Source organism: Otolemur garnettii, unplaced genomic scaffold (assembly GCF_000181295.1).
Source record: "Otolemur garnettii isolate 467f Iridium unplaced genomic scaffold, OtoGar3 scaffold00042, whole genome shotgun sequence".
Classification (NCBI taxonomy): Eukaryota; Metazoa; Chordata; class Mammalia; order Primates; family Galagidae; genus Otolemur; species Otolemur garnettii.
Genome location: NW_003852437.1, coordinates 5,171,128 through 5,182,513, shown reverse-complemented (window position 1 = coordinate 5,182,513; position 11,386 = coordinate 5,171,128). Strand labels below are relative to the sequence as shown.

Sequence of the window (11,386 nt, the reverse complement as noted above, 5' to 3'; positions counted from 1 at the left end):
AAAAAAAAAAAAAAAAAAAAAGAAATGTTTTAGGACAGAGTAGGAGGGACCAAAAAAATTTTTTAAAAAAGGAAAGACATTCCATTTAGTCTTAGAAATGTTAAACAAATAAATATTTTGTTACTACTGCAAATTTGCCGCTATTCCATATCAGAGCTGGGTTAGTAATTGGTTATGTGAACTTGATCGTCCAGCCTGCCTGCTTCAGTACTATCCAAGTTGACAGATAGCTTACCTCCAAAACTTGAACAAACTGGTCTCATTTATTTACGAAAATATAAATCTGATGCCAGAGTCATCACTTTTTTCTGTGTTAAAATAATAAGTCTTTGGAAAAATTCAGCACCATCAGAGTTTATATTTCATTGTAAACCTTTGTAATAATAATTCTTCAGATATACCTTTCACACCTGGAAATGGGCAGTGACAAACTGTGACAGCTCATTGGAGTGTGTGACCTGTCCTTCCATAGTGAAAGCACACCAAGGCAGGTGGAGGACACAGTCCATTTCCCATGGAAAAGTTACAGGGACTGCATTTTGGAAGTTATCAGTTTTGGTTTTCAAGGATAAAGATCCTTAATTCATTTCTTTTTTTAAATGTCAAATAATGATCAAGCTGAATCAACTTAGTTTCTAGAAATCACTCTTTTAGCATTCAGTGGCCCTCACGTCACTAGCTGCAGACAAGATTCGCTCTTCCCCATTGCTCTGGGCTCACTCCTGTGACATATAAAGCCTTTTTGTCAATCCAGCTGGGCTCCTCCACAAGGCAAGAGTGCTGCCCTCACCCTCTGTAGCCACTGGCCTCCCCGACACAGAGCTCCTGCCATGGGTACAGGTCAGCCATAAGTACTGATGGCGGCCCCGTGACTGACACAGTCTTGAGGGCGAGAGTGGATGGAGAACTTCTGACCTCTGTGGTCATTGATTACTTTCCTTCTGGCCTGTTCTCAGAGGCAAGGATTTCTCTGCCTCCTTTCTCCTACCTGCCCCGAAAAGGCAGCAAGAAGCTAGTGTTACAGATTGGACAGCAACGAAGAAGGTAGCAGCACCACCTAGATTATTTCCTCCATTGCCCACTGACTACCAGGGCTCTGTGAAGGTGCAAGGAGCCATAGCTGGCATATTCCAGCTGAAGTGGGCTCGCGGTGTGGGCCCAGGCCTTCTGAGATTCCGATTCCACGAATGCTTTGAATATTGGGCCTTTGACTTAGTTCAGCCTCAGGAGGAAATCGAGGCCCAGGAAAGGGACTATTTTTGAGTACACAGTGTGTGCCTGGTGTACCACCCTGGGGACCACGCAAATAAGGAACACCTCCATGGAGGACCACTTAGATGAGAGATAGTCAGGCTACGTACAAAGAATATAGGAGAGAGAAAACAAGCTGAAAATGGACCCCATAGGGGAAACAGAGGTCTGGGTCTCCCTGCCTGGAAATTCTATGATACCTGTCACCTGAGAAAGGCCAGAAAAGGGGGTGACCCTAAGTAGCAGAGAGTAGGTGACCCCTGTAGACCAGGGAGCAAGTTCTTCCTCTGGTGTAACTGTTTCAGTCTTATTCCTAGCTTGACAAAGGACCAAGAGAGGAAAGAAAATACTCCAAGGGCTGGCTACATTAAATATAATTATAAATTTGAGTTTGACAAAGGGCAGAAGGAAGAACCCAGATGTTAGAAATGTCTTAGAGGCTGCAGCTGTTTTAAGCACGATGGCCCCACGGAAGTGCAGTTCCCCAGTGATTCTCCCCTCCTGGTTCCTCCCCGTTGGCGTTCCGGGCCACTAAAAGCCTTATTCTCTCAGGGACGACTGCACTGTAAGCACACCCTTCCCCGACAATTTCCGTGTCATCCTTCTGTGCATTTCTGAATATAGGTTTAGTATAGTAGGAACAGAGATTTGTATTCTCATTTCTAAAAATTTCACAGCTTTGATCTTGATAATTCAGTCACCAAATCAGCCATCCCCTATCTGGGTTACTACTGTGCCCGTGTCACTACTTGTTCATTGTGTCAGGGATGACAGGCCTTTCTCACACTGCCAGGCAGGTTGGGGAGGATAGCACTATTCAGATGGTTGCCACAGACTGTGACCTATCTAACAGTGATGAATTTTTATAGTCTCAAAAATCAGGGCACACTGCTTTCTAGCTCTCATTAGAAATTCCCAAGACACTGCTGCTTTTTTTTTTTTTTTTTGTGATACCTGAAAGTGACCTTATTTAACCATAACTTTGAGGTGTTCTCTATAGAAAACTTGCCACCATGTGGCCGTAAGCGGTTTCCTGAACTCTGTCTTTTTCTCCTATTCTCCTGCAGCTCAGCCTGAGACCGACAGTGGCAGAGCTACAAGCTCGAAGGATTCTGCGGTTTAATGAGTATGTAGAAGTCACTGATTCTCCTGACTATGACCGCCGGGCGGACAAGCCCTGGGCCAGGTTAACACCTGCAGACAAGGCAAGAGACTGAGGGGGCTTTTCATGTAGATTGTGTTTCTTTTCTGAAAGCTCCAATACCCAACTTGGTCTTCCGAGGGGATTAGATCTTTCAATTTTCCAACGGTTTTCTGCCTCTGATTATTTAAACCACTTAAGTGATATATTTACTAATAGTAATATCAAACTAGTTCTTTAAGTGAAGTTTTAGAGAAAACTAGTTATTAGTTACCTTGTGACCTACCTGCATTCAAACCTGGATGGGGAGCACTTTCCCATAGCCCGGATTTATCCTTACTCTTGGAAATTATAACTTATACAGCTTATTTTATGTTAACAGTGGAAAAAAGTTCCAGTAGTCGCAGCTACTTGGGAGGCTGAGGCAAGAGGATTGCTTGAGCCCAAGAGTTTGAGGTTGCTGTGAGCTATGATGCCACAACACTCTACCCAAGGGCAACAAAGTGAGACTGTGTCTCAAAAAACAAAACAAAAAAACCCAGTTGAGAAAGTCTGATTTACATCAAGGCTAGTACATATTTTATATAAATCATCAAAGTAAATATTTTAGGCTTTGTGGGCCATACAATCTTTATTACAATTGCCCAACTCTGCCACTGTAGCATAAAAGCATTCTAGACAACATGTACTTGATTGGACATGTATGTGTTCCAATAAAACTTTATCTACAAAAACAGATGGTGGGCCAGATTAGGTTTACAGGTCATGATTTGCCAACCCCTAGTCTATATCATTGCACACAGTTCAGAAAAAAGAGGGTTCTGTCAATGTAGAAAAACTCCTGTCTTACAAGAGTCCATGGTTCCACAAGCAAAGATTTATGGCAACCATTTGTTTCTAAATTTTTCACTCTATGATTTTCCTAATATCTTTCAAAATGAGTTTTAATTTTATCTTTGGTAAAAATATGGTATTGAATAAACTCATGCTATAGCCAGTCTTGATGCTAGAACTAAATATTTTGGTTTAATATTTAATAAATATGATATTTTTCTTTTTTTGAGAGAGAGGATCTCACTCTGTTGCCTAGGCTAGAGTACAGTGGCATGATCATAGCTATCTGTAACCTCAAACTCACAGGGCTCAAGCAATCCTCCTATCTCACCCTCCCAAGTATCTGGGACTACAAGCCCATGTCATCATACCCAGCTGTTTTGTTTTGATTCATTTTGTTTTGTAGAGACAGGGTCTTGCTATATTGCCCAGGCTGGTCTTGAACTCCTGGCTTCAAGTGATTCTCCCACTGATGGGCAGGAGCCCAATGATAGTGGACACAATGAGGATCAACACAAGCTCATGAACCTGGGCTCTTGCAAAGCAGTAGGATGAGGTGGTCATATGAGGTGTGGCTGTGATTTGGAGACTGTAAGCTTGGGTGGGTAAATTTGGAAAGTAAGGCAGGATATCAGGGGAGTGATTTTTTCTTAATTATGGGGAATGCTCGAGCAATTTTTTGTGCTGTAAGGAGCCAAAAGAAAGGGAAAGTTTGAATATCCATGAGAAGAAGATAGTAAGAGATGGAACAGGGTGATCAGTGGAGCAGTCAGCTCTTGGGGGAAAAGGCAGGGAGGAGAGCCGTGCGGATGGGATGGGGAGCACGGCTGGGGACCGCACCCCAGGGGTGAGGCTGTGGACTGCGTCTCCTTGTGCTTCTAGTTCACCTCTCCTAGCTGTCAATGAACATACTTCCATATGCCTGGAGGGCTTTTGGCTTCCACTTCTGTGAAGTACCTGTCTTCTGCCCATTTTCTTTGAGGTTGTCAGTTTCTCATTGACTTATAGGAGTTGTTCATATATTCCAGTTAAAAATGTTACAAACACATACATATATATACATCTCCCAATTCAGGATATTTCTTTTTTTTTTTAGAGTCTCACCTTGTTGCCCTCAGTAGAGTACTGTGGTATCACAGCTCATAGCAACCTCCAGCTCTTGGGCTTAGGTGATTCTCTTGCCTCAGCCTCCCAAGTAGCTGAGACTACAGGCACCCACCACAATCCCCAGCTATTTTTTGTTTGCAGTTTGGCCAGGGCCGGGTTCGAACCGGCCACCCTCAGTATGTGAGGCCAGTGCCCTACTTACTGAACCACAGACGCTGTCCACAATTTAGGATATTTCACTCTGTGTGGTGTCTTTTGAGGAAAAGAGATTCTTAAATTTAATACACCCAAACTTATCCACCATTTTATGGTTTACAGTTTTGTTTTTTCTTTACTTGTTCCAATACAAAATCATAAATATACCTTTCCTATGGTATCTTCTAGAACACTTATGGGTCTGCTTTTCACACTTAAGTTATTTACCTATAATTTGTTTTTTTGATAGTATAACACACACTAACAAAGTTAACTTTATTCTCCATCACTATTATGTTTGTCTCCTGTGTCATCATTGGCTTTTTTATCTTCTTCCTCCTCATTTTTTTTGCCTTAGATAAAGCTATTCTTTTCTAAATGAAGATAAGCTCCCTGGGTCATTCATTTTCATCCTTCCTTGTTTAAATAGTAAAAGCACTGAAGCTTATAAAGGACTCTGTAATTCCATGGTTTGCAGCCTTGAGTACACATTGCAATCACCTGGGGAACTTGAAAGGTGTGGCTGCACTGCCAGGTGCAATGGTTCGCACCTGTGGTCCTCCCAGCTGCCTGGGAGGCTGAGGCAGGAGGATTGCTGAGGCCAGAGTCTGAGACTGCAGAGCTGTCTGACCACACCTGTGAAAAGCCACTGCACTCTAGCTGGGGCAAGATTCTGTCTCAAAAATAAATGTGTGACTGCCCGGGTCCTATCTCGAGAGATCCTGATCTAATGAGTCCGGGGTGTGACCTTAAGCACTGGGATTTTTAAATGATGCGGTCAGTAGTTATAAACATGTCCTATATTTTTGCAAACAGTATGTGTTCCACAGTTTGGGGGGAGAGTGTTCTAAATCTGTCTATGAGATCAAGCTTGTTAGTTTCGTTCAGATTTCTGTAGCTTCGGGTATTTTTTTTTTTCTCTGCTTGATCAGGAAACAAACGCAAGTTACTACATCTCCCACTGCGTTTGTGGATTTTCTTTTCCTTCTTAGAATTCTCTCAGTTTTGCTTCACATATTGCGAAGTATGTTGTTAGAAGTTTAGACTCTAGCTCAAGAAATGCGTTTTGTTGCAAAACTTGTTTTACCCACATTATTTTTAAACTAGATTATCAAAATGAGTGTAGACTGCCGAAGTGCTGTGAGTTCAGGCAGTAAACCTCGTGTCTGACTCACGGATTCAAATTCTCAGGGTACCTCGCACTGTTCCTGCTCCTTAGTTAGTCAGCGCCAGCTTGCAATTTTCTTTGCTGTTCCCTGGGTGTCACATACCTAGTTCCCCCTTCACACTGACAGCATGCCATTTACTCCCACTTTGTGTCTTCCATCTCCCCCCGGGCTATGAAAACGACTGCTCAAGGTTAAACATATGTAACACGAGTGCCGTTCGTGTCAAAGTCAGTCTCGGTGCTTACTTGCCTTACTTCTTAGAGCATCGCCTTCATTTATTCTTTTCTGTCAAAGTATTTTTTTATTCTTTCCAAGCTGTTTGATTTTTAATTACTGTGGGTACATAATAGTTGTATATATTCATAAAGTGATGTGATGTTTTGATACAGGCGTGCAATGTGTGTTAATCAAATCCACTTTGATTTGACTTTTATGTCTAGTGAGAGACAAAGGTCTAGTTTCATTCTTCTGCATATAGACAGGCAGTTTTCTCTGCATCATTGATTGAAGAGACTGTCCCTTCCTCGGTGTATATCCTTGGCATGTTTGTGGAAGATGAGCTCGCTGTGGATGGGTGGTTGTAATTCTAGGTTCTCTATTATATTCGATTCTCTTTTTATGCCAGTACCATGCTGTTTTGATACTACAACTCTGTAGTGTAATTTGAAGTCAGGTAATATGATCCCTCCAATTTTGTTTGTTTTGCTCAAGATGGTTTATGTTAATCTGGGTCTTATTATTTTTTCTATTTCTGTGAAGACCATCATGGGTACTCAAGAGGCTGAGGCAGGAGAATCACTTAAACCCAGGAGTTTGAGGTTCCTGTGAGCTAGGTTGAGGCCACAGCACTCTAGCCTGGGCAACAGGGTGAGACTCTGTCCCAAAAGAGAGAGAGAGACAGACAGACAGACGGAGAAGGCAGCAGGGTCCATATTTTCAAGAAATCAGTCACCTCTTGCTTGCCAGGATCATCCCTGAGCTGCCTAGGACTGATCAGACCTTCTGTTACTACTCACCACTAGCCAATTTTAAACTTAGTTTCAGTCAGGTTTATTACCCTTTCCTTCTCTGTAATTCTCCTGATAACAAAATACAATGTATTTGGTCTTAGTGCTATTTCCTGGAGTTCTGTTATTGTTTCTGCCCTAGAATACCTAGTTTTGGTTCAAGGGCTTCCCATTAGGGGTCCAACCCAGCACCGTTTTGAGCTTCAATCCCTCTATCCCACTATCTCAGCCCACCTCCTCCTGTTCCATAAATCAGTCCCCTTTATGCTATGTGAAGAGTTACTCTGGTTGTCTTTGCAAAGAAGAGAGTTAAGATTATTGTATACAGATTTCACTATCATAAAGGGTCATAATTACTTTTTTTTTCCCTTCTAAGTCCTCTCAGAAAATCATTCTTTTTATTCCAAGAAGTAACTCTTGGAATAACATCGTGGTCATTCTTAAGTGAATTTTTAAAATATGTGTTTAAAAAAATTTTTTCATTGCCTACAGGCACATGTTGCTAATATATTTTTCTCAAGCCAACAGTCCCTTTAATTTCACATCACATTGATTTCCACATCGTTCGTGTAACTGACTCATCCTTTCTAATTACAAATCATCTCACACAACGTCGCGCTCTGAGGCGATTCTCTGATGATGAGGCCGTGAAGCTCACTTTACTAGAAGGAGAATAGGACTTGACGTAAGAAGCCCTGTGTGTGAGCCCCATCTTGGTTACTCAACACCCATTTGAGACCTTGCAACTCACGTGGCCTCTCTGGACCTTCATACTATCATTCGTAAGATAGAAGCCTGGAAATAGCATTCAGGTTATCAACAGCTTTGTCACAAACTGCCCCAAAGCTTAGTGGCTTAAAGCAAGTAGTTGTTTCGCTCATAATTCGGTGAGTTCGGAATTTGGGAAGGGCTGAGCTCCGCAGTTTGTTTCTGATCCTTGTGACATCAGGGGGTGCTGGGGTTAGAGAATCCACTTTGAGGTGGCTTGGTCACTCACTGCCTGGGCCTGGTCCTCCTGGCCTCTCTCCCTCTGTCCACGTGGCATCTCGTCCTCTGGAGCCTTTCCATACATATTACTCACAGGATGGTTTCCTGAGAGCAGGCACTATTTTTTACATGGCAGCTGGCTATCAAGAAGCAAGAATTAGCTGAGGCAACATAGTAAGACACTATCTCTAAAAAAAATTTTAATAAAAATGTGTAATGGCGCACATAGTCCTAGGCATAGCTTATAGCTACTTGGGAGGTTGAAGTGGGAAGATGGCCTGAGCCCAAGAGTTTGAGGCTGCAGTGAGCCATGATCACACCTGTGAACAGCCACTGCACTTTAGCCTAATAGCATGGGTAGTGTCATAAGACCTCATCTCTAAAAAACATTAATTAAAAAAAAAGCTACAGGTGCCAGACCAGTTAAGGTTACACTTCGGACTGGCATGGTATCACCCATACTGTGTTCTGTTGTTCGAGGCAGTTAGAGCTCACCTGGAGTCAAGGCTGGAGAGAGTGACTCCACATCTTAATGAGGGGTGGCACGGTCACATCAAAGATGGACACGTGAGATGTGCCCACAGCGTACTGGCTCTCTGGGGGAAAATGTGTGCATATAGACACGGTCAGCAGTGAATTGTGAATTTTATTACTATAAAGGATGTATAGCACACAATTTATAATTGGACTGTTTTGTAAATTTCATACTCAATTGTTTCTCGAAGAATGCTTTCATTGACTTTTTTTTAATTTTTTTTTTTTTTTTTTTGGCCGGAGTCTTAGCTCAGTAGCCAACCTACTACTGTGAGGAAGGACTTTTCTCTTATTTATGTTTGAATCTCTTTCAGGAACATTATTTTCTTTCATTCTAGTAGACTCTCCATAAATAAAGATGAAAGAGTTGGTAGTCACAGTCACATACTAAAATAATTTGGTTTTGGAAAGCCTTATAATAATGACATTTTATTAATGATTTTACAGCGTACAAAGCCCTTTCAAATGTGTTCTTGATTAATCCTCATGCTACTACTGCCAAGAATTCCCTCCCCATTTTCCAGACAGGAAAATTGAACTTTTGGAGCAAACTGACTTACTGAGGGTCACACTGCTAACTAAGAATCTATCCCTTCTCCTGCGAGTGTTCTGCTTTGTACTCCCTTTGCTGAAACTTCCCATTTGGAGGAGAAATTGAAAATGGGCACAGAGAGAGGATCTCTGTCTGCCACTGTTCAAATTAAGATGCCTCCTTCCAAAGAGGAATTCTTTCCCGATGTTAGCTGGTGAGCAGCAGACAGCGTCTCCACTATTTCCCCTTCTGCCTCCGGGTATCCATTTGTGTGGTGTGCAAAGCAAAATGTCCTTACTATTGATCTGACTGGTGAGTCAGGCTGGACAGCTCTGTCACCGGCACTTAGGCCCACAGACATGTCACTGCCTGCTTCATCGCCTCTTCCAAAAGTCAGTAGCAGTAATTGCTGCCACAGTGCTCAGTCACAGGCTCCCCACAGACCCTGTGGGGGCTGGGGAATATATCTGGGGAGAAGAGACAGTCTGTGACAACAGGACTCAAACAGAGCATTGAAGGGACCACTGGGGAAAAACAGAGATGGCTACTGTAGGAGAGACAGAGACAGGCCTTGGGGATTTCTCCTGTCTTTTCCTTTTTCTGAAATTCACTATTTTTCAACCACGAAGCAGCTTTTCCTGTCTCCTGTGAAGTCACTCTTCGTGGCTTATAGTATTTTTCTGTGTTTGGACGGGTGAGTCCATTTTGCCTAGAAGTGACTGGGGTGTGTTTATTAGCACTTTTTTTTTCTTATACCAGTAAGACATTCTTCATAGAAAAATTAGGAAATAAAAATAAGCCAAAGAACTGAAACCAGCAAGCGTCCAAGGTTCTGCCGCTCTTTATTACCAGATAACTAATTTTGATGAGCATCTCAGCTTTTCCATCTGAATGGTGTACCCATCTTTTTGAACACCAAAGATTGGGTGGCGTGGACTGTGAGTTCTTTAAGTAGTAATGTGTCCTACGTGATATTTTCTTTGAGGGCTATCTTGATATTTTCTTTCAGGGCTATCTTGAAATTTCAAGTTGTATTTGTGTAAACTGGCCATATTAAAGGGTGCATAACTGCCGCCTTCTAAGAAGCCAAAGCCATGTCGTGGTGGGCAGGATTAAATGCAGACCTTTCATAGGAGAATGATACTCTTTCTCAGAAAAATCGCATGACCTGCTCTTTCCCTTGGGTCATCAGGGGTAGGGGATGTTCTGTGTGACTCACAGAGTCGGCCAAGGGATGAATTCTGAAAAGCCCCCCCACCACTACCAATTCAAGACACTTGAAGGAAGGCTGTTCTGCTTTTACTTTGCTGTAGAATGGCATAGGTATTACATTTTTACCTGCTATAGGTTAGGAATCCTTTCTCTCTCCAAGACATTTATTAAAGGAATGTCTGCTTGGTCGCTACTGTCTATACTAGGGAAATATGTGACCCACATAACAATTTTATTTAACTGGGTTTTTTTTTTCCTATTTAGGCAGCAATAAGGAAAGAACTAAATGAATTTAAAAGCACAGAAATGGAAGTTCATGAAGAGAGTCGACAGTTTACAAGGTAGGTAGACAGAATGAAGTTGAACATGTTAAAAAGTCCTAAGATGTTAACTTTTGTGCTAGTATATTTTATCACAATTAAAAATCCTTTTTAAAGGCAGTGCCTATGGCTCAAAGGAGTAGGGCACCAGCCCCATATAACAGAGGTGGCAAGTTCAAACCCAGCCCCAGCCAAAAACTGTAAAAATCATTTTTAAGGCAGTGCCCATAGCACAAGTAGGGTGCCAGCCACATACACTGAGGCTGGCAGGTTCAAACCCAGCCTGAGCCAGCTAAAACAACAGTGACAACTGCAACAATAACAAAAAAATAGCCAGGTATTGTGGCGGGTGCCTATAGTCCCAGCTCCTTGGGAGACTGAGGCAAGAGAATCACGTAAGCCCAAGAATCTGAAGTTGCTGTGAGCTATGACGCTATGGCACTCTACCAAAGGTGGCAGCTTGAGACTCTGTCTCAAAAAAAAAAACAAGAAAAGAAAATCATTTTTAAAACAGTTTAACATAAAACCAAAGTGTTAACATTTCAGTTCTTTCACATTTATCCTTGTTTGCTTTTACTGATACCCTGACAATCAGTGTGGCAGTTTTAAAGATATGACCAGGTAAGTTTATACATTTCTAGCATTTCATAATAAATTCAGCTATTTCTTTTAAGAACACTAGGCTTAGCATGCTGAATAAGAATTTCTTTTTTTTTTAATTAAATGATAGCTGTATACATTAACGCAATCATGGGGTACAGTATGGTGTTTTCATATTCAATTTGAAATATTTTCATCAAACTGGTTAACATAGCCTTTGTGTCATTTTCTTAGTTATTGTGTTAAGATGTTTATATTCTATTTTTAGAAAGATTCACTTGTACCCTTGTAAGATAAACCATAGAAGTGATCCCTCCGATCACCCTCCCTTCACCCATCCACCCCTCTCCCTTCCCCTCCACCTCCCCATATTCTTAGGCTATAATTAGGGTATAGCTTTCATTTGAGAACTATAAATTAGTTTCATAATAGGGCTGTGTACATTGGATACTTTTTCTTCCATTCTTGTGATACTTTGCTAAGAAGAACATTTTCCA

At 41.8% G+C, this 11,386-nt stretch overlaps 1 protein-coding gene across 2 annotated transcripts in view; it reads left to right on the top strand.

The window, feature by feature from the left end:
• Positions 1–11,386, top strand: part of PHACTR2 (phosphatase and actin regulator 2) — a 130,021-nt gene that overhangs the window by 107,797 nt on the left and 10,838 nt on the right. For both annotated transcript variants that reach the window (XM_023513535.1, XM_023513536.1), the window contains exons 10-11: positions 2,319–2,456; positions 10,234–10,310. In XM_023513535.1, coding sequence (XP_023369303.1) covers positions 2,319–2,456; positions 10,234–10,310 — 215 coding nt within the window. The remainder of the gene's footprint in view (positions 1–2,318; positions 2,457–10,233; positions 10,311–11,386) is intronic.